Source organism: Gymnoscopelus microlampas (genome assembly GCF_963454915.1).
Source record: "Gymnoscopelus microlampas genome assembly, chromosome: 18".
NCBI classification, from domain to species: Eukaryota; Metazoa; Chordata; class Actinopteri; order Myctophiformes; family Myctophidae; genus Gymnoscopelus; species Gymnoscopelus microlampas.
In genome coordinates, this window is record NC_139955.1 from 30,226,253 (window position 1) to 30,250,074 (window position 23,822).

At 42.5% G+C, this 23,822-nt stretch overlaps 1 protein-coding gene across 1 annotated transcript in view; it reads right to left on the minus strand.

Annotated features, from left to right (window-relative positions):
• aff2 (AF4/FMR2 family, member 2) overlaps nucleotides 1-23,822 on the minus strand; it is a 121,000-nt gene that overhangs the window by 4,150 nt on the left and 93,028 nt on the right. The window contains exons 12-24 of the mRNA XM_084041752.1: nucleotides 23,237-23,342; nucleotides 22,848-22,998; nucleotides 22,027-22,245; nucleotides 21,399-21,603; nucleotides 12,557-13,168; nucleotides 12,077-12,364; nucleotides 10,915-11,030; nucleotides 10,274-10,514; nucleotides 9,260-9,393; nucleotides 7,852-7,915; nucleotides 3,564-3,700; nucleotides 3,374-3,445; nucleotides 2,277-2,370 (exon numbers count right to left, since the gene is read on the minus strand). Coding sequence (XP_083897878.1) covers nucleotides 2,277-2,370; nucleotides 3,374-3,445; nucleotides 3,564-3,700; nucleotides 7,852-7,915; nucleotides 9,260-9,393; nucleotides 10,274-10,514; nucleotides 10,915-11,030; nucleotides 12,077-12,364; nucleotides 12,557-13,168; nucleotides 21,399-21,603; nucleotides 22,027-22,245; nucleotides 22,848-22,998; nucleotides 23,237-23,342 — 2,439 coding nt within the window. The remainder of the gene's footprint in view (nucleotides 1-2,276; nucleotides 2,371-3,373; nucleotides 3,446-3,563; nucleotides 3,701-7,851; nucleotides 7,916-9,259; nucleotides 9,394-10,273; nucleotides 10,515-10,914; nucleotides 11,031-12,076; nucleotides 12,365-12,556; nucleotides 13,169-21,398; nucleotides 21,604-22,026; nucleotides 22,246-22,847; nucleotides 22,999-23,236; nucleotides 23,343-23,822) is intronic.

Below are 23,822 nucleotides of genomic sequence, written 5' to 3' on the forward strand. Positions count from 1 at the left end.
CGGCCACCATGGTATTAGACAGAGCGGCCGTCATGGTGTTAGACAGAGCGGCCATCATGGTGTTAGACAGAGCGGCCGTCATAGTGTTAGACAGAGCGGCCATCATGGTGTTAGACAGAGCGGCCGTCATAGTGTTAGACAGAGCGGCCGTCATAGTGTTAGACAGAGCGGCCACCTGTTAGACAGAGCGACCACCAAGGTGGTGTTAGATAGAGCGGCCGTCATAGTGTCTAACAGTTAGATAGAGCCACTTTCATAGGGTTGTGTTAGATAGAGCAGTGAGATAGAGGGAACAACAGACTGAAGATCAAGGCTGATCTTTTATGTTCTGTATTTTCCCTGCTCCTTAATTAATTCACAAAGTAAGTTACATGGATGTACTTGATTGATTTATTGCCTGCGACACACTTTCTCAACATTGTTTACATTTTCTTAAGTGCCACATAATTAATTGATATTACTCTACGTGAATTCATGACATACATAATAATAATAATAATACATCCAATTTATATAGCGCTTTTCTTGGTACTCAACGTCGCTTTACACAACAGAACAAATAAAACAACTTTATTAAGAGAAAAACTATTTAAGGCTAAAAATGAAGCGAATTAAAATGTAAAGGCAGAAAGGGGGATTTGAGTTAGGCGGGGAAATTCAGTCTGAAAAGGTGGGTTTTGAGGGAGGCTTTGAACAGGGCAAGGGTGGGGGTTGGCTTTGATGTGGGCTGGGAGTGAGTTGCAAAGGGAGGGCGCTGCAACTGAGAAAGTCCTGTCCCCCCAGGTGCGTTTCTTTACAGCAGTGGTTCTCAAACTTTTTCGTGCCAAGGACCCCCAAATTGATATGTATGTGGCCGCGGACCCCCACCTGAAAATATGTTGTGCCAGGGACCCCCAGAAGCAAAGATCTGGGTTAAAAATGTTCGCCTTTACAAAAAAAAAAGATTTAAAGATTTACACACATTTTCAAGATTTTTCAAAAATAGCAGATCTACAAGCTCATGAGCTTGTATTACTGCTATTTTTGAATAGCCAAAGTATAGAATATGGATAAAGGGGTTAAAATGATTGTGACGCTTTATCAACTAATTTCGCTGGGGACCCCCTGGTATCCCCCCATGGACCCCTGGGGGTCCCCGGACCCCACTTTGAAAACCAATGCTTTACAGCACGTAACATGCACCACAGAGTCATCAGGCTGTTCTTATCGCCATACTGTACATACAGTATATTCCACACGAGTTGATCTCTAAAAACATTGTACACACAGATCATTTAACCTAATAGTTGGTCTAACAGCACCTGCATTAGACAATTACACAACTATTTAAAATAAAGAAACCATAAAACAACCATTTCTCCTATGAGGACCAGGAAAATGGTCTTCACAATGTCTATTTCTCAAATTCTACTATACATGTGGGGATATTTGGCCCTCACAAGTACTGTATAAATGCACGCACACGCACACGCACACGCACGCGCACGCGCACACTCACGCTCACGCACACGCACACGCACGCTCACGCACACGCACACGCTCACGCACACGCACACGCACACGCACACGCACACGCACACGCACACACACACGCACACCTAAGACCCGAAAAAGCAATTCTACCATTGCAAACAGCTCACTCTTATAATGACATACTATGTAATTAATTAAACTAAACTGAATTAATCAAAACAAGCACATTAAATCCCCAACAACCCACTGGCTTGATTGATGGAGCTAATTAGCACATTAAAATGAAAAGAGAGCGAACACATTTTATAAACTGCATGCAAAATTAATGCGCAGGCGCCATGCAAATGAATACAGATTATGTTTAAGGGCTGGTAATTGGCTTTATAGGTTTTACGGACTACAGATAAAGAGATAGAGTACACAGAAGAGGCCATGAGGGACGGAAAGAAAGTGAAGCCATACGCCTGTAACTTGATGAAGCCCTGTATGGGCGAACAGTTGTTGTTTGGTTAAAATAATTTAAAGAAAAAGACCAGAGAGCAGCCTAATGTGAGCGGACATTCCCTTTTTCTTCACTTGATTGTTTTTTGGGTCCAGCACCCAAAAAGGAAAGGAAAGAAAGTAAGCAGTGAACCCTTTGTGTGTGTGTGTGTGTGTGTGTGTGTGTGTGTGTGTGTGTGTGTGTGTGTGTGTGTGTGTGTGTGTGTGTGTGTGTGTGTGTGTGTGTGTGTGTGTGTGTGTGTGTGTGTGTGTGTGTGTGTGTGTGTGCGTGCGTGTGCGTGTGCGTGTGCGGGCGCGTGTACCTTAAAGTAGTCCATGAGAGATCGTGAGTATTTGACAGCGTGGTCTTTCTTCAGCTGGAACATCCGTAGGTACAGTAGAGACAGGCATCGGTTACTATGGGAACAAAACCATTGGGGAGGCAGATGAACCGCCAGAAAAAATCACGTTCACAGCTCAAAAAAAATAAAAATATTATAAACATTTAATTGTTTTTTTGTAAATGAATGCCCTACTACATCATCATACAAGAGCATCACACAAAAGTTGGGAAAATAGCAGATCTACAAGCTCACAACGATGCGACATGTTGTGAGCTTGTAGATCGGCTACTTTCACTTTTTTTGTTTTAAAAATGATAATAAAAAAGGAACAGTTTTGGACATACACCCGACATCAATGAACTAACAGTTACATTGTCTTTCTTTGGACAGGCTTCTCATTTAATGGGCATGTTTTTCTTTTAGTTTATAGGAGAATGTACAGAAAGAGGAAGCTGAGGGTAGAGCGGGAATGATGCGCCATACAGGTCTCTGACTGGAATCAAACCAGCCACATTGCAATTATGAAAAAAATACAAAGAAATTACAAACTGTTTAAGTGTGATTAGATATTCAAGGACAAAATCAGCTATCCTATATTAAACTTGACTTGTGGGCGGCCATCACCAATGCAATGTTAAGGGATGCAAATTGTCCCAAAACAAGACATTGATGGTCTTGGATTGGAGGCCACTTGCCTGAAAATCTCGGTATGTGTACTGTAAAAATACACTACACACCACAAACTTACACATACACCGAAGAAGCCTTTATTTTGTTAGTGTGTGTTCGCGCATGTTTGTGTGCACACTGACTCGTAGGATGCACTATAGAGATGCTTAATGGCTGCAACAACACATCATTGTCAACTAGAGTCAGACAGCCAGACAGGAGAAGGAGGACAGGGAGTGAAGAGAAACAGTAAATGCACACGCACACACGCACACACACACACACACACACACACACACACACACACACACACACACACACACACACACACACACACACACACACACACACACACACACACACACACACACACACACACACACACACACACACACACAGCAACTCACCACAGCACAGCTAGTTTCTTCTCGGGAACAGTGGCTGAATGACTAGCAAAGTTCTTCAAGCGCATTGCATACCTGGAAGAGAGGAGAGGACAGAAGAGGAAATCCTCTAGTGATCATCTATTCAATTCATACATTCAAATATACAGTATCATCAATATATCAATGAAGGATTTTTCAGCGTGTGGCATACCTGATGAGTTCAACCGTTTCAGAGTACATAGTGTACGGAGATTTGGCTTCCAGTGGGTCTCTCTCCATGGCATTACCACACTCTATGAAGGACAGTGCCCCATCTGCATAGTTCACCGCTTTACCAAACTTATCCATCTGCAGGCCGGGGGGGACAGAATGGGAGGGGAAAGAGAGACAGAGGACAGAGTGAGGGAGAGAGGGAGATAATGAATGAAGAACAGGTAATGAGTATAGGGGAGGCAGATGGGTGATGAAATAAAGGAGAGATAGGTTTATTTGTCACTCACTCAAAGTGTGTGCAGTGAAACGCTGGTGTGACATTCTCTGCAGACAGTGCTAACAATCTTACAATAAAGGTGTGAAATCTCTGTACGTATGTCTGTAACTCACATATCTCGAGAACCGTCCGACCGACATACTTCAAACTCGCCACACGCACGTCGCCTACGACGACCCATGGGAGTGCCACCACCGATCCGACCAATTGGCCCATATACAGGTATATATGGAGATCTGGTTGTCCAGAGCCACAGATCTGACCGCTATGCCCATATATGGTCATGTGCATATAGCCGATATTTAGCTTTATAAAATGAAAGTTAAATATCGTCGCTGTCAGGCAGAAACCTTGTATCTCCATTTCAAATGTTTTTGTTTTTTTGTCACTTAAAGGTAGGGTAAGTGATTTTCTTTGGTTAAAATAAGTGTTAAATAGCTCTATATTCTGATAGTACTCATTGCTATAGAGTGATTGTTCAGTAAAAGGAGTCTCCTTGTCTCTCCAGCTCTTTATAAAACAGAAAATGCATTTTCCGTTTCAGTTTCAGTTTCATTTCCAATTTTATCCAATCAGGATAGAGAACTCAATCAGGCTATAGATTAAACAAGTGAAATTGGAAGTGATGACACTAAGAAATGAGCAGACAAAATAGGAACTGGAACACTATAAAATGAAGCTTAAAAATGGGTACTTTCTCCTGATTGGCTGAGAGTTTGACACCTACTGTACCGGAAAATGTATTTTCTGTTTATTAAAGAGCTGGAGAGACGGGGAGACTCCTGTTACTGAACAAACACTCTATAGCAATGATTACTATCAGAATATAGTGCTTTAACCTTTTAACAAAATACTTTTTGTTTTAACCCAAAAATATCACTTACCCTACCTTTAATGCCCTACTTTGTTCGTTCGCCAAGAAAAAGCAGTGAAAATAGCCAACAAGGTCAGGGGATTTTACAAAACAATTCATTCAATTAAGAATAATTATGAGTAAGTAGAAAGAAAGAAAGAAGATGTACAGAAAGAGAGATAGACGGAGAGAGTACGACTGCAGGGACAAAGACAGAGAGAGAGTGAGGGACGAATCAACGTCTTCACAGCCCTGCAAAAGATGCACAATCTCCTCTACCAGTAATCCCCTGCTAAGCCTGCAATCCCCCAGACAGATCTGGGGAAACAACATTTAAACCAAGATAGATGACAAGATAAATAAATCGCTTTTCATTGTTTGCTATAAAAATCACATAATCTACTTGATATTGTTTATCTTGCAGACATTGGTCCTTGACTACCATGCTCTCTGGGAAGCTAATGGAGCAGTAAATAACATCAATTATACAGTGACATCTTTGATGTGTTTTTATGCCACACTGACACACATTACCCCCCCCCCCCCGCCACCTCCCCTCCCCTCTCCTCTCCCCAACACACAAGCAGGATAGCCTGTGCATAGAGGTATACCTATATGCCTGGTTGTTCATTCAAAGAGATATACATGTACAAATACACTCACTTAGTGTTAAGACAGGAATGTTGACATTGTGGGTGTTAAATAGTGCGTGCGTGCATGTGTGTGTGTGTGTGTGTGTGTGTGTGTGTGTGTGTGTGTGTGTGTGTGTGTGTGTGTGTGTGTGTGTGTGTGGGGTGGGGGGGGGGGGGGGGGGCCCTGTGGTTGGAAACGTCTTTTGATTACTGATCCAAAAATGACAGAGAAATCAAATACCTGCCTCTACAGCCTTCTATATCAGTAACCATTCAGTCCTGTCTGGTTATGTTGTTTGTAGCATACATTTTGATCTGCATATCAGAGAATATTGTTGGAATATTTTGAAATAGGTAAAGCCCAGTGGAGCTGCTTACTGCTCAGAATTGCAGTCATGGCGTGATGCATTGTGAGCTTGTAGATCGGCTATTTTAGGTGCGCGACACCGCCGCACAATTAAGTTTAAATCAGGCACACATGGGAAACGTGTTGTTTACTTCTATTCTTGTAAGCATGAAGTCATAAAATGACTAAATCAATGAAGCCTTTTTAGTGCATCCAGCGAACACCTGACTATAAGTGGCATAGGGGACTCCACTCTTCTTACATTTGAGCCTTTGTCAAGATATTAGAAGAATATTAAATCAATATTTCATAATTCATACATTTAAATCCATATTTGCCAAACAACCACAGACACAAGAACAGGCGTCTTCTTTTCATGTACAGCATGTGTGTGTGGTAGTGCAGTATAGAACATCTGCAGAAGCTGAGGGTTAACATTAGAGTGAAAGAGAGGGAAGGAGATAGTGCTTAACTACATTTTTATTTCCATCATTATTTCGGTTCTTTATTCAGTTTTATTGCACTATGTGCAGTTGTGCATAACCTGCAATGATGCAATAAATTAAGACGCCTGCAAAGGGTTGCAAAGGGTCGGAAACTTTCCAGGAACTGTCTGGAAATCTTCCATGGGAAGTTAGACTCTGGAGTGATTCTACGGCATTCTGATTAACCCCACTGGTCTTGGTGACCCCATATCTTTTCCTGTAGTGCCACCATTAGGCTACATTTCCCACTAGCACACACACAAGGTACTGTATCCCATGAAATCTGCTGAGCACATTAATGCTCCACAGAGGAAGAACTATTTTCATTTTGGTGACCCCATTACCTGTTCTCTAGTGCCACCCTCAGGTCAAACCTTTTTTCTTTTTTTAAAGCTCTCTGCTCTGGAGATCGGGCAACTGTCAGTTGGTTGGTCATATGGTCGATTGTGTGTCCCAGAGGGTTGTGATGGCCCCTGTGTGGGGCTTCTATTAGTGTATGTAGCTTTGCCCCTCCCCTTTTCCAATCTTCTCCTCTAATACTGTTTCTCAGTAGCTCAAAGCTAAACGTTGTTCCAAAGTTAAGCTAACTATTTAGTCATAATTGTGCATGACAATGGTTATTAAGTAGGCTACATAACTTTACATCTAAGATTGATATATACTGTACAGTATTGAGCTGCATCTCAAATGATTCCTTCTATTTCCATTAAATTCTTATTAATTCCCATATTTTCCCTTTAACTCATTGACTGACATGGACGAGTTAACTCGTCAAATTCTGCCATGGCTCAGCCTGCCAACGACGAGTTTGGCCGAGTTTTTCATTTTTTTTCTCCATCTTTTTTTTCACACAGAACCAGGAGATAACGTGATCCAAAGATTTACTGCTCCATTCACTCCCTGGTTAAAGCATTTGGGAAATATTCTGTAACTCGGCTCCTGTGTTTTACTATGTATTTTTGGCGAGACATGCTATTTTCAACTTGCCGCAACTATGGAACGGATTACCGCGATCGGATTTATTTTTTTCCCCGATTCTACGAGACCCCTGTGCGTGGAATGAGGGGATCACCGTGAGGACGGCGATCACGTAAAATATTCTATGATTTTTCAAAGGTTAGTAAAATCACTCGGATTCGCTGGCAGTGGCTTGACATTTTTCGTAAAAACACTGGCAGTTAAAGAGTAAACTACCATGGAAAGTTTCCACCTTTGAATATTCCCCAAATATTGCAACCCTACTTCCCCTGGCAACACAAATAATTCATTTTTACGTTGTCAAAACAACATTTATGGCCTCTGCCAAAGCGCTGTAAGTAACGCATCAACATGGGAGAAAATAAATAAAAAGTAAACAGTGTTATTAGAATGTTTCCAGCAAATGGTACTTTGAACAGCGTTCACACTAGAAATGAACCGCTCCAGACTAGAGTTCACTTTAGAACCAAGGCCACCTCGGGGGTTGTGGTTCTTTGGTCTGCACCAGGGTTTGGGGCTTTCACAACATGCCAAATGAATTGAACTTGGATGGGTAAACACTCCATGGTTCCATTCTAACCGGACCAAGCAGGCCTGGTGTGAAAGCACCCTTGTCAAGAGTGCTGCTTTCTGCTTTGGCAATGTAAACGTATGTTTTCTCATGCCAATAAAGCCCTTTGAATTGAATTGAAAATTGTGTGTGATCGGTTCTTACCAGAGCATCAGCCTTGTGTTTGAGTCTCTTGGCCTCCTGCATGTAGTGCTCTGCACTGTGGACACTGGAGAGAGAACAGAGCAGAAAGCCTTAGCACAGAGAATTACACTCAATCTGCATGTGATGGTCTTCAATGTGGACCAGTGTTGACTAAAACTATGACGAAAAATGTTCGTCGACCACCTTTTTTCACTGACGAAAACGAAATAAAAACAAAATAAAAACTAAACTATGATGACTAAAACTAAGACTACTAATATATAAATATATTGACAATGTCGTCAACAAATAAAAACTAGACTAACATGTTAGTGAGGGACTAGTGGAGAAGAGATCCAGTAGAACTAAAAGACAAGTTTTATGTTTGTTTGCGCTCGGGTGTTGCACTCTGAAAATAGCAGATCTACAAGCTCACAACGCGTCGCGCTGCGACACGTTGTGAGCTTGTAGATCGGCTATTTTCAGCGTGCAACCAAGTGTAGAATCAGCCTTTACAACATCATCAAGGCCCGCCAAAATACATTTTAGTCGACTAAAATCTTATGATGTTTAGTCGATTAAAAGTAGACAAAAACTAAAACGTTTCAGGTGACTAAAATATGACTAAAACTAAATAAAAATGTGCTGTCAAAATCAACACTGATGTGTACACAACACTGATGGGAATAAAAAACGTGCAAGTAAGTAGCCTTAGGAACCGGTTCCCGAGCCGCGTGGCAATCTCCTGTTTCTGTAGTGTGAGGCGGCTTGATATACAATTACACCCCCTGGACATGACGCTAGTCTGTCACAGGGACTTACCCCCCAAACCAACCCTTGATGCTGAGTGCCAAGCAGTGAGGCATTGGGTTCAATTTTTATAGTCTTTGGTATGACACGGTCGGGGGATTGAACCCTGACCTCCCAATCTCAGGGCGGGCACTCTAACCAGTAGGATGTGCTTGTAAGATATTGCTTACAAGATAGCTTGTATTCATTTTGACAAGCCAATTAGAGTTGAACAAAAGTAAAAACTTTTTTTTACAAATAATTAATACGTATGCAGTGCTGAAAAAGAGGTTGTAATAAATGTAACTTTTCTAATATGCTGAAACAAATCCACAGTACTAATCCTACTTTCGTATACCATAACTACTTAATCCCCTCCTTTTTCCCGTCTACATCAAATGTCTTCTCCGAAAAATAGAAGATCTACAAGCTCACAATACGTAACATTCTGCTAATTTCACAGAATGTTCGCCCCAGCACAGGGACGCTGGGGTTCATTTGGTTAAAAGTGCATGTGGACGAGGCTGTGTGTGTTTGTGTTTGTGTGTGTGTGTGTGTGTGTGTGTGTGTGTGTGTGTGTGTGTGTGTGTGTGTGTGTGTGTGTGTGTGTGTGTGTTGTGAATGTATGTGTGATATTTACGTGTTGCTGAATGACAATTTGGGTCTTCGTGGTCCCGCAGGGTCCATCAAAGATTCAGACCATGGCTCTGAGTCCGAGTGTCCGTTGACAGGGTAACCGTCCCCACAGGGCTTGTCACTGTGGCCATCCATCTCCTGAAGGGGGGGAGGATTAGAGTTTGTATTAATAATCAAAATCTGCAAAGTAACTAGTAACTAAAGCTGTCAAATAGTAAAAAGTACAATATTTGCCTCTGTAGTAGGGTAGAAGTATAAAATATCATAACATGTAAATATTCAAGTAAAGTAAAAGTACCAATGTGTACTTAAAGCTGCACTATGTAACTTTTCTTTTAATCAATCAAATGTAATTGTGTCCAATCTATATGGTAGTGTATGTTAATACAATATAACTTATACAATTGGGGTGATTGTATTTTGTCTCCCTGCTCTTCTACTAGGTCAAAGGTCATGTCTAACCTAGACACAGGATCTGATACAAATTTGACCTGATGGTCAAGATTCAATTTATCCCCTGAGCAAGCAGGGAGGCTCTATTAGGTCAATAGTAAACATTTCAGCACTTGCTCAGGAAACCGGGTTCAAATCCGGGGGAAGAAGAGGAAAGTTACATAGTTAAGTACAGTACTTAGCTACTTTCCACCACTGGACACCAGTTGCGTAAAGTGACTTTCAATTTAAACTCTGTCATATGACGGTGACACATTGTTCAGAGTGGTGTGTGGGTCCGTTGTTTAAAAACGAAGACGTTTTGTAATAACTAGCTCCAGATTAGGGTAAGACAAAAAATCATACCCAAATGAAGAAGAATGAAAATGTATCAGTCACAACTATAAATATGTCACACTGTAACTATGTCCACTTAATAAGTGTAAACACAACCATGTTAAGTGTCCTACTGAGACCAGAAAACTATTCAGTGTATCAAGTCCAACAGCCATTTAACAGATTTTCAAGACAGTTACAGCACTTTGGACGAGCAAATCGTAATGAAGAAGTTTAGATGAAGCCTTACGCTGCCATTCTTTAAGTGTGACGATGCTTTCCCTTCTCCTCTCTTATGTCTGTGTGATGAAGAGGAGGAGGTCGACAACGAAGAGGCAGAGCAGACTAGAATGTCAGTGGTGCCGCCCTCCTGGCTGAAGGAGGAACTACAGTCAGCGCTCCGCTTGCGAGGGGTATCATCAGAAAGGGGGGACAGGAGGGGAGGAAGGAGCTTTTCGTTGCGCCGCCGAGACTGTTTCCTGCTGACGGAGCTGGAAAAACAACAAATTGACCGACAGACAGACAGCCAGACAGACAGACAGATAGATAGACAGTCATTCAGACAGACAGACAGACAGACAGACAGACAGACAGACAGACAGACAGACAGACAGACATTCAGAGAGAGGATCACACACACAGATGAAAGAACATTTCTTTGCTATTGTACAGTACATGACAGAACTGTGTATGTGTGTGTGTTGCCCACGTCTTTGTCTGCATGTATTTGTGCAGACATGTCTTTGTCTGCATGTGTTTGTGTGATCGCATTACTGTGCGTGTGTGTGTGTGTGTGTGTGTGTGTGTGTGTGTGTGTGTGTGTGTGTGTGTGTGTGTGTGTGTGTGTGTGTGTGTGTGTGTGTGTGTGTGTGTGTGTGTGTCTGCACTCACTCTGCGGAGCCGGTCTTGTGGTTGTGGATTGGAGAGATGCATGGTGGGAGGAGAAGGGAGTCTTTGTCCAATCTCAGCTTCTTACTGCCATTCACGGACAGCTCTCCGTGGTCCAACTGGGCACGGCACAGCAGGGAGACCATTCAAAACAGACGTGTGTCTACTTTTAGTCAAGTCCAAGGCAAACATCCACATGTGTATAGACCAGTGGTTCTCAAACTTACATTTCAAGGACCCCCATAACGCTACAAATGGAACCATTTGTACACTCTCGGAGTTACAGGCCTGTAATCGCTCAAGGATCGCTGCGGGACCCCACTTTGAGAACCATTGGTAGACATTATAGCCAGGGTTTTTGTTTGCTGGGGGCAGTGTTGCCAGATGGGAAACGTTAAATTATCGTACGGGAGGCTTAGAATGATCATATTTGAATGAAAACTATGACTATGACTATGTTTGACCCGCATACTTGAGAAAAACGCACCACATACACCGTGTGGAAGCAGGCAACTTCCTGGACCTTAATCAAATAAAACTGGACTGGAAATACGCAACCTGTGTTTCTAATGTCTCGTACAGACCTATAGGGTCAGATAGATTTACATTGTTGAATGATCCAAGCACCACCGAAGAAGAGTCACTTGATCACAAACAAAAAAAAGACGCCTCCTTTCATGTTAAAGGATTCACAAAAGTCCTTTCTGTTGTTTTTCAGGAATGGAGGATCGTGGGCAGGCAATTATTTCCCCCCCGATTTTACCGGACCCCTGTGCGTGTAATGAGCTGATCTCTGTGAGGACGGCGGTCACGGAGAATATTCCATGATTTTTCAAAGGTACAGTAAAATCGCTGTTTTTGCTGGCAAGGGGACGTTAGACGGATGAATGAATTAATTAATTAATTCCTGGCAGTGAATGAGTTAAAGGGATAGTTCCCCCCCCAAAATGACTTTTTTTCTATCGATTAGTCACCCCATGGAGACTTGAATTCATGGATATTCTTTTGTTTTTGTCATGCCGGTCCGCTGGTCATCAAATTCTTGGCTTAGGAATGCAACAAAAACTAAAAAATATCCATGTTTTTTTTAAAATTCTGAGTTCTAGCATTGTATTAACAGTTAACAGAATACAACACTGGGGACAGATAGCATCTGTGTCCTCACCTTGTGTTTCCTCTTGTTTTTGCTGGTGTGTTTTTCCGTCGTGACCGTCATGCTACCAGCTGTCTGTCTCCTGTTTTTACCTCCGCCGTCTCCTCTGTCTGTCCTCCCAGATGGTCTGAGGGGCGTCTGGTCCTGCGTGGGGGGGTTGTCCGTGACCCCAGCACTGTGACAGGCCTTTTCTCTCTCCCTCAGCCCCGTCCTGTCCCTCTCCTCTACTACGCCCAATCGATCCTTCTCGTCCCTGTCCCCCTGCTTCTCCCTCTCAGTTGGTCTCTCCCGCTCCCCTTGCCCTGCTCTCTCCCTCTCCCTCTCTTCCTGTCTGTCTCTCTCTCCCATCCCCGTCCTCTCCCTCTCTCCCTTGCCAGATTTGCCCCTCTCTCTCAGCCCCAGCCACTCTCTCTCGTCCTGCTTCTCCCTGTCTCTCTCCCCTCCAGCCGTCCTGTCCCTCTCTCCACGTCTCTCTCTTTCATCCAGCACCACCTTCTCTATCTCTCCCTTCCCGCCCCTGCCTCTCTCCTCCAGCCCCTGTCCAGGCACCCTGCTGATTAAATTCAGTTCAATTTTCACCCACAAGCTCTGGACCTCTTGGTATTCCCGTAAGGGAGAGAGGGGCAGATCGTGTCCCAGGTTGGAAGGCGGCAACATGAGTTCTAAATCCTTGCCCTGCCCCCCCAACCCCCCAGGATCTGGAACCAAAGTTCCAAAAGAGCCACTTAGGTTGGTTATACTACAGCTATTACTTGCACTACTACCACCACCGCTATTACTACAACTGTTGCTACCATGACTGCTGTTGCTACCATTAACTGTTACATTGCTGCTGTCTTTAACGCGAAGTCCTTTGCCTCCAAACGTTCCCAGAACTCCCGCGCTGCCAGAGGCCGGACACGGGGGAGCGGTGTGCAGGTGTGCGTTCGTCGCTGTGTGTGTGTTGGTCAGAGCGCGTGTCATCTGCGAGGGTGGGGTGGGAACCTTGACCACTCCCTCGGAGTCTGACTGGCATTCTGAGGAGGAAGAGGAGGAGTCCGTTTCGATGAATTCCCGGGACTTGGGTGTGATTCGGCTACTAGGGCCCCGATGCTTCCTCTTGTCCTATTTTGTGGAGAAAAGAAATATGAGGATGCAGTTGCGCAGTTTTTTCTTTTCTTTTTATATGATAGAGTCAGGAAACTGAGGACAGAGAGGGGAAACGACACACAACACAGGTCTTTCGCTGGTATCGAACTGGGGATGCTATGTTTATGCGGTGGACAGACCATCCGGTTATATACTGGAGTGCCCCTGGATGAAGTTACATTGTACTGTAAGTGTTGACGATCTTATACAGAGCAACAAGAACAAAATAATACGTTACCTTCCAGAAGCACAAGCTTCAATACTACTGTAGAGATTTTTGAGTGGTGCCAACCACTCCTATATCTGACTTTGTCTGTGTGCCCGGGTGTATGTCCAATAAACAAACATTGATGACAACATCAATACGGGGCTCATCAAAGGCACCACTCTATTCACACAGGGTGTGATTTTTTATTTGCATAACTATGACTTAAGTTACACTTTACATTACTGCCAACCATTTTCCAAAGCATACAGTACAGTATTTAGGTTTCGAGAGCCTATCAGGCTTCGAACCCTATTACATCTGTAAGAATTCATGATCTTCCGCCGGTTTTGCCAGTTCTGGCCTAACCGCCTGGTCACTTCTTATGAAATTCGGCAATATGGTAGAGGGCTATGCCAAACGGCGAAAACCCGAAACTCACAATCATTGGCCAAAGGGTGGCGCTGTAGCACTCAATTGAAAATGCCAACTTTGAACAGGTACAGCTCATGCCCTGTTCGACCTACAGCCATGAAACTTCGATACACACATGCGTCTCCTCATGCCTAACAACTTTCACTGTTTGACTTTTGACCTCTGACCTTTAGATCTCCCACCATTTCGAATTCTATGAAAAGCAGTAAAAAGCAGTAAAAAAATCACTTCTCCTGGGATTTATGAGCAATCTGTACGAAACTGTATACACATGAACTTTGGACCAATGCCGACAAACGTAACTTAGCGGATTTTCCATAAGTGAAAACGTTAAGCTTTTATAAGCCAATGAAAATTGCAGCTTTTTTTAAATTATTCATCTGCCCCTAACACATACATGCAGACTCACATTTGTTTGACACTTTGCAATATTGTAGAGGGTCCTTCCAAGTATCACTGAAACCAATCTTACTCCAATTGGTCAAAGGGGGGCGCTATAGCAATTTTTTGAAAATGCAAACTTTAAACAGGCAAAAGTCATGCCTCGTTTGGCCGACAGCCGTTAAACCTGCTTACACATGTGCCTTGACTCATGAGGAACACATGTATCACTTTGACCAGTAAGCTCTGCCCTTAGATTGTCTGCAATTTTGAGCAGTTTGAAAAACATTTAAATCCAGGATTTCTGAGCAATTTGCATGAAACTGTGTCAAATACATGTTTGAGGCCCTTTTTCACAGGTTCAGGTGTGTTGGTTCAATAGCTTGATCGCTTAATCATCTGCCTTGAAACCATAGGGTAGCCGGTTCGAATCCCACCTCAGGTAGTCTTAATTATAATTGCATTGCACACAACATGACTATATCAATGAATACATCTGCAATTGTTAAAGATGACGAGAAATGAATACTTGAAAGTAGTTATTTTCAATGTATGACGTACTTCATTCGCGCTTTTGTTTTGTTTTGTTGGATTCTCCCTTTTCACTGTCTAAGGCTGTGTATTGGATAGCTCCACCAGTATGTGTGAGTCTCATGTGCCAAAGGTCCCTGGTTCGAATCCCACTTATTACAGTTCACATTTAAATTGCATTGTACAAAACATGACCCTGTTAATTCAGACATGTGCAATGTTTAGACAATAACACGAAATGCTTTTGAGAGTAGTTGTTTTTTATGTATGACATACTTTCTTGTGAAAATAGACGATCTACAATCTCACACCTTTTTAGATAGCAACGCGTTGTGAGCTTGTAGATCGACTATTTTCCACTAGTTTCCATTCCGAAATATATTGAGCAGTTTGAAAAACATTTAAACCAAGGATTTCTGAGCAATTTGCGTGAAAGTGTGTCATGTGTGTAAACTCCCTTTTCACTAGTACAGGTCTGTTGGCCCAATGGCTTAATCATCTGCCTTGAAACCACAGGGTTCCTGGTTCGAATCCCACGTCATGTAGAATTCATTATAATTGCATTGCACACAACATGACTGTATCAATGAATACATGTGCAATTGTTAACCAGTAAACTCCGCCCTTAGATTGTCTGCAATTTTGAGCAGTTTGAAAAACATTTAAATCCACTATTTCTGAGCAATTTGCGTGAAAGTGTGTCATGTGTGTGAACTCCCTTTTCATCAGTTCGGGTCTGTTGGCCCAATGGCTTAATCATCTGCCTTGATACCAGAGGGTCGCCGGTTCAAATCTCACCTCATGCAGACCTCAACTCAATTGCATTGCACACAACATGACTGTATCAATGAATGACCAATGCCGACAGACGTGAGCAAGCAGATTTTCCATAAGTGAAAACGTTAAGCTTTTTATAAGCCAATGAAAATTGCAGTTTTATGACAATTATTCATCTGCCCCTAAAACATACATGCAGACTCGCATTTGTTTGACACTTTGCAATATTGTAGAAGGTCATTCCAAGTATCACTGAAACCAATCTTACTCCAATTGGTCAAAGGGGGGCGCTATAGCAATTTTTTGAAAATGCAAACTTTAAACAGGCAAAAGTCATGCCTCGTTTGGCCGACAGCCGTTAAACCTGCTTACACATGTGCCTTGACTCATGAGGAACACATGTATCACTTTGACCAGTAAGCTCTGCCCTTAGATTGTCTGCAATTTTGAGCAGTTTGAAAAACATTTAAATCCAGGATTTCTGAGCAATTTGCGTGAAAGTGTGTCATGTGTTTGAACTCCCTTTTCACTAGTTCAGGTGTGTAGGTTCAATAGCTTGATAGCTTAATCATCTGCCTTGAAACCACAGGGTTGCTGGTTCGAATCCCACCTCAGGTAGACTTCATTATAATTGCATTGCACACAACATGACTGTATCAATGAGGAACATATCTATCACTTTGACCAGTAAGCTCCGCCCTTAGATTGTCTGCAATTTTGAGCAGTTTGAAAAACATTTAAATCCAGCATTTCTGAGCAATTTGCGTGAAAGTGTGTCATGTGTGTGAACTCCTTTTTCATCAGTTCGGGTCTGTTGGCCCAATGGCTTAATCATCTGCCTTGATACCACAGGGTCGCTGGTTCAAATCTCACCTCATGCAGACCTCAACTCAATTGCATTGCACACAACATGACTGTATCAATGCATGTGCAATTGTTAAAGATAACGAGAAATGCATACTTGAAAGTAGTTATTTTCAATGTATGACGTAATTCATTTGCCCTTTTGTTTTGTGTTGTTGGATTCTCCTTTCTCACTATCTGATGCTGTCGATTCAATAGCTCCACCAGTAGAGTGTGAGAGTGTCAACAGACACCATCAGGGAGGCCATATCTCTAGCTCAATGAGAAGAGAGGCAGCCTGTGAATCCATAGGTCGCTGGTTCGATCCCTGTCCCCAACAATGCGTTGAGGTGATCATCATTTGGAATTCCCCCTATTCCCATGGATTGGATCCACCCCTCTCACTCATCACCAATCACACCTGCCACATGCACAGTACAATTTTTAGGTACTTTTACTTTACTACTCTACTCTACTGCAATTACAGCAGATGACAGCTTTAGTTACTTGTTACTTTGCAGATGTAATTATTAATACAACACCTACAGTAACCACATACAGCCGATCTACAATGTGACGCGTTATGAGCTTGTATGTATATAATAAGCAACCCATGCTGTATGATAACTTACCACATATGAAATCCAATTCTGTCTATCCAATGGCTCAGTCTGTACTGTGGCCATAGCTGAGTGGTTAGTGAGCCCACCTAGGGAGCCAGAGGCCCTGGTTGCCCCAGGTACGATTCCAGGCCAGGCCAGCAAATGTGTCGATGAAATGAAATTTGTCCCTGAGCAAGACTCTTAACCCCTAATTGCTCACAGGCCCTCATTGGAAACAAGACCGCAAGGACTTTCATGAACGGACCTGGAATTATCCTTATCCTTTACACTGTCTACCCACAAGTCTATAGGTCCCTGGTTCAAACCTCAATTTAACCGGTCCAAATATAATTTACTGAACAAAAATCATGACTTTGTTAATTAATGCATGTTCACTTCTTCTCTCTCGCTCTCTCTCTTACTGCCTCTCTTTCTCACTGCCTCTCTCTCTCTCCCTCTCTCTCTCTCTCTCTCTCTCCCTCTCTCTCTCTCTTTCTTTCTCTCTCTCTCTCTCTCTCTCTCTCTCTCTCTCTCTCTCTCTCTCTCTCTCTCTCTCTCTCTCTCTCTCTTTCCTCTCTCTCTCTCTCTCTCTCTCTTTCTCTCTCTCACTCTGTCACTGTCTGTCTGTCTGCCAGTCTGCCACTCTGTCACTGTCTGTCTGTCTGTCTGTCTGTCTGTCTGTCTGTCTGCCAGTCTGCCACTCTGTCACTGTCTGTCTGTCTGCCAGTCTGCCACTCTGTCATTGTCTGTCTGTCTGCCAGTCTGCCACTCTGTCACAGTCTGTCTGTCTGCCAGTCTGCCACTCTGTCACAGTCTGCCAGTCTGCCACTCTGTCACAGTCTGCCAGTCTGCCACTCTGTCACTGTCTGTCTGTCTGCCAGTCTGCCAGTCTGCCACTCTGTCACAGTCTGTCTCAGTGCCAGTCTGCCACTCTGTCACAGTCTGCCAGTCTGCCAGTCTGCCACTCTGTCACAGTCTGCCAGTCTGCCAGTCTGCCACTCTGTCACAGTCTGCCAGTCTGCCACTCTGTCACAGTCTGCCAGTCTGCCAGTCGGCCACTCTGTCACTGTCTGTCTGTCTGTCTGTCTGCCAGTCTGCCAGTCTGCCACAGTCTGTCTGTCTGCCAGTCTGCCAGTCTGCCACAGTCTGTCACAGTCTGCCAGTCTGCCAGTCTGCCACTCTGTCACAGTCTGCCAGTCTGCCAGTCTGCCAATCTGTCACAGTCTGCCAGTCTGCCACTCTGTCACAGTCTGCCAGTCTGCCATTATTCTCGAAACCGCTCATTGCTGCTTGCAGCTATATTTATTATTATTTTTGTGTTAGAAAGCCACTGAATTACGTTCATTTCAGTGTTGGAAAACTGTCGATGTGTCCATGGGGAAAATATTGATTCACGAACAAAAGTCTAATTCTATGACTTCTTAACTGCAACAGAAATATCAGCCAGATAAACAGATAATTGTAAGGAGGGTTTATCATCTGAAAGCTCAAACTAAAAGATTAGCCTGGTAAATGTTGAAAAATATAACAAAATGAGGTATGCTTTTTTAGTCAATGGGCTAAATATGCAATACCACCGCTATGGTGTTTTAAGGGATTCAATTGTCTTTTTGTCTACATGTCCACTTGTCTATTTGTCTGTCTTTCTTTCTTTCTTTCTTTCTTTCTTTCTTTCTTTCTTTCTTTCATCCTTGCTTCCTTCCTGATGCTGGCTTTAAAGGGAAAAGCCTAGGCTATTTTCCTAGATTATCATAGAAGAAATAATGATAGGACATTCGGCCATTGTCAGACATATCAGTGAGGATCCAACCATAGCATGTCTTCAAAAGAATACATCATTGTGTAAGGCTGGAATGCACTGTACATCCAGAGTCTACACTGTACTGTAGCATTATGCTTTGTTCCTTTGTGAGGATATGCTCCATGTACAGTATTGATCTGTGGCATGTCCAGTGGTGTAAAGTAACTACGTACATTTACTCAAGTACTGTACTTAAGATTTTTTTTAGGTACTTTTACCTTACTGGAGTATTTCCAATTTTCAATACTTTTACTTCTACTCCACTACATCTCAGGGGCAAATATTGTACTTTTACTGCACTACAATCATTTGCAAACTTTAGATACTAGTTACTTTATATAATTTTTACATTATAAAACATACATTAACCACTTCAGCCCTATTTTATACCTAAGCTACAGTATTTGAAAATAGCCGATCTACAAGCTCACAACGCGTCACATCGCGACGCGTTGTGAGCTTGTAGATCTGCTATTTTCAAACATTTTAGTACTTTTACTTTTGGTACTTTAAGTACATTTTGATACCAATACTTTTGTACTTTTACTCAAGTAAACTTTTAATTCCGGACTTTTACTTGTAGCGGAGTACTTCTACATAGCAGTATTGATACTTTTACTTGAGTAAAACATTTGAGTACCTTTTCCACCACTGGTCATGTCCACATAAGGTCAATGCCTTACTTCAGTACTTTTCAATCCTTTTTTGGTGATAAAACCTACTTATCAGACAGATAATTAGGTAGCTAATATCCTCAAACAGTGAAATGAGTAGTATACTTTAAACCATTTGTGGACTATAAATGATAAATTGATATTGATTTGCCCAGGATAAAATAATAAAGAAACACTCCTTTAAATGGAAGGACGTCTATTTTCCCAATAACCCTTAATAAGGACAGAATAGATGCTGTTTATTGCTGTTTTATGGTTGTTTTATAGTCATGCTCTCCTTTTCTCTGTCTGGCTGCATTGCTTCATAAAACCACTTAGTGTTCAGAGGTTCAATGACAAAGTGATAATTAAGTTCAGCCTTTCTTTGCTTTCATTCTTTCCCTCTTACTTTCTTTCATAAAATCACTAAATCCATAACAGATTTCCTCCCCTCTCTCTCTCTCTCTCTCTCTCTCTCTCTCTCTCTCTCTCTCTCTCTCTCTCTCTCTCTCCCCCCCTCTATCTCTCTCACTCTCTCTCTTCATATTTCCATAAAACCAGCCATTATGTGATAATTCAGTTTTGTGCCAGGGATTTTTAATGACCTCAACAAACCACGCAGAAACTATGGGAATGAAGACGCTGTTATAGCCGTGCAACAGTAACTTACTACCACACATGGCTGACTGGTTTATGCAGTCTCTATGCGAATGAGACTTTGTGGCATATTCTGGTGACCAGAATATGCCACAAAGTCTCATTCGCATAGAGACTGCACATGACCAGAATCTGGTCATGTGTCATGTGTGTGTGTGTGTGGATATGTAAAACGGAGCGAAAGAAAGGGCTCGCAACTTACTTTAGATGCTCTAGATATGTTTTTGCGGCTGTTAATAAAGTTTGGAGCATCTAAAGTGAGTTGCCCTTTCTTTCACTCGATGATTTTGCTGCTGTTGCAGTTTGGCTCAGCACCAAGGACAGAGGATGTGCGTTATTTTTGTCTTTGGGTATGTACTGTAAGCTGCACACCGAGAGAGCAAAACTAAAACAGTTTTGAGCCTAACCAATATATCAATTCTTGCCCATATACAGTGGTGGGAAAAGTACTCAATTTCTTTTTTGCTTGAGTAAAAGTATCAATACTGCAATGTAGATCTCTGTAACTCTGTTACAAGTAAAAGTCAGGAATTAAAAATTGACCTAGCAGATCTACAAGCTCACAACGTGTCGCATTGCAACGCGTTGTGAGCTTGTAGATCGGCTATTTTCAAATGGGCAAAGTTTAAATAGGGCTGAAGAGGTTAATGTATGTTTTGTAATAATAATTAAAATCTACAAAGTAACTAGTAACTAAAGTTTTCAAATAATTGAAGTGGAGTAAAAGTACAATATTTGTGGGCATCCGCTGGGCTAGCAGTCCAGGTGCATACCACATATGCAATCAGCGTGTTGCGGGTTCAACTCCCAATCCCGACGACCTTTGCTGTATGTCATCCCGCATCTCTCTCCCCATTTCCTGTCAGTCTACTATCCTATCAATAAAGGCAGAAAAAGCCCCAAAAAATATCTTTAAAAAAAAAAAGCACAATATTTGTCTCTGAGATGTAGTTGAGTAAAAGTATTGAAAATTGTAAATACTCCAGTAAAGTAAAAGTACCTCAAAATTGTACAGTACAGTACTTGAGTAAATGTACTTAGTTACTTTACACCACTGTCCAAATATTGCAGTCAAACTTTACATTTTCAATTGATTCAGTTAGAGGTATGTTGGCAGTGATCAGCTAACAAAATAACTAAAATAAAATAAAATAGAATAAACAGAAGGTTTCAGCTACAACAAAGCAAAACAAATGAATGAAGAAAGTGGATATACTGTACACACACACACACACACACACACACACACACACACACACACACACACACACACACACACACACACACACACACACACACACACACACACACACACACTAACCTGGTTTAAGTTAACACTGGGCACAGTCATAGGGGGTTGCTGTGGGGCTGAGGTGGGTGGTGGAACTGTGTTGTTTGGGTTGGTGGAACTGCGAGGTTCTTTCCTGGGGGCGGTTTTACCACTGGGGGGTTTAACCCGTGGCCTGGGGGGTGTCTGTTGTTCCAGGGAGGGAGGAGGCGGTGGCTCCTTATCTCTGGCTGCTGGACTACAGGGGGAGAGAGAGAGAGAGAGAGAGAGAGAGAGAGAGAGAGAGAGAGAGAGAGAGAGAGAGAGAGAGAGAGACCAGAAAAACTTAAACACTTACAGTACCCACAAAAATGTTGTAAATTATTCTGAAAAAAGCTTATCTACAAGAGGTGCTATTTTCAAATGTTTATTATTATATTTTTGGGGTATAATGCCATGTATAATGCTCACAATTGGATGCCAGGGTTAAAGTGGTCAATTTGATTGATTGAACTTGAATCAAGGAGGAAAAAAAGACGGAAGAAAGTTAGACAGAAAGGAAGGAAGGAAGGAAGACAGGAAGGAAGGAAGGAAGGAAGGAAGGAAGGAAGGAAGGAAGGAATGAATAGAAGGAAGCATGGGAGAAAATAAGGAGAGAAAATAGAAAGGTTGAAGGAAGCACCTGTGCTGCTGGTTGGTTCTGTTCCACCCTTGGTTCTGGCCATCCTCCAGACTGTTTGACCTGTCTGTCCGTCTGGGCTGTTTCTTCCCCGTGGTGTTCCTTCTAGGGGCCGCGACCTCTGAGCCGGACAACATCCCCGGCGACAGTCTCGTCTTTGATCTCTGGCCCTCAGAGGAGCCCCGCTGGCTCAGCCTGGCCTTGCTCTTTTCTCTAGCCGGGCTGTGAGCAAGAAAGAAATAAACCATAGACACTCACTGCACTGATCATTTCTTTCTGATTTTTCAAACAGCCATAACGTGAAGTCACCCTACTATTGGTGCGCGAGACGTAAAAGGCAATGGTGTTTTTTAATAAGAACTGTCTCTCAATCAACTTAACCCATTAAGACCTGAGGCCGATTCTACAAAATGTCTTCTAAAATCCTAACATGTTGCTACATATCAGTGGTTCTCAAACGTTTTCATGTCAAGGACCCCCCAAAATGAAATGTATTTGGCTGCAGACCCCCACCTCAAAATACTTTGTTCCAGGGACCCCCCCCCCCCCCTCAGAAGCAAAGATTTGAGTTACAAATGTTCGCTTTAAAAACATATACGTATATTCAAAGATTTGCACACATTTTGAAGATTTTTTAAAAATAGCAGATCTACAAGACCTAAGAGCTCGTATGTCTGCTATTTTTGAATAGCCAAAGAAATATAAAATGTAACAGATGTGTTCCCGGTCTTAATGGGTTACATAAAGGTGAAGAAAAAGAAAAAGAAAAGCAAGATCAATGTTCTCCACTGCAAAGGTTCAGAAAACATGAAACGTTCCCCTACCAGAAGGCTGCCCTTGTGTCCTTGTGTTCATTTGACAGTGCAGGTGTTGCGGGGGTGGTGTTGGCTGCGCAGGGCTTGTTCTTGGCAGCCGTGCCCACTCCTGTTGGTTCGGTCCCTGGGGACAAAGGCTCAGGACCCTGGGTGAGGGAGCCTGGGTAGCAGTTCATTAGTTTTAAGTGAATTTCACACTTGGAACGCATTTCTTAAAGATCACTGACAATATAGTGAAGCGTGTCATGAGCCAGATTTGAGCCCATGATGTCAATAGTACTTCTGTGCCTACATGGTCTGTGCACTATACCTGGCCGAGCCAACAGGGAGTCCCGCAATGCCATTATTATGGGACATAAAGTGCAAATAAAGGTATTATTATTGGTATTATCGCCAACCTGAGTCATGATGTTCTTGCTGCGCAGGTACCAGAGGTTTGGGCTGAGGCTGCACCTTGTTCAACCAGCTATCCAACTGCCACTTGTTGGTGGATGGGGGCTCCGGCTAAGGACAGAGGAAAAGCGTTTGATAAAGATTAGTCACAACGGTGATAAAAGAAACCCCTCCTACACATTGTCCTCAGTCTTAGGACATTCCTACTTTGAACACCATTGCTAAGAAGAAATGGCATAGATTTTAATGCTGTGTTTTGGCCAAATTACATAATGTGAAACTGCATATAAAATTAATTTAAAGTTTTTTTTTTTATTACCTTTGAAGCTACTTAATTTTCCTTTAAGTAGCTACAGTAGTTAAAACAGTTATGTGTTTGTGCATGATGTTAAATTAAACGTTTATCGACAGTAACCCTAATATATACAGTATCCTAAAGCTGAACTGTACTGTTCTGAAGTATCTACAATCTCCAGTACACCAGCTTCTGTCCTTCCTCCTCTTGTTCTGTCTGCACGCTGGAACTCCATGAAACCAGTCAGCACTCAGCCATAGTAGTTATGTGATCATTCAGATTCATGCTGTGGAGTT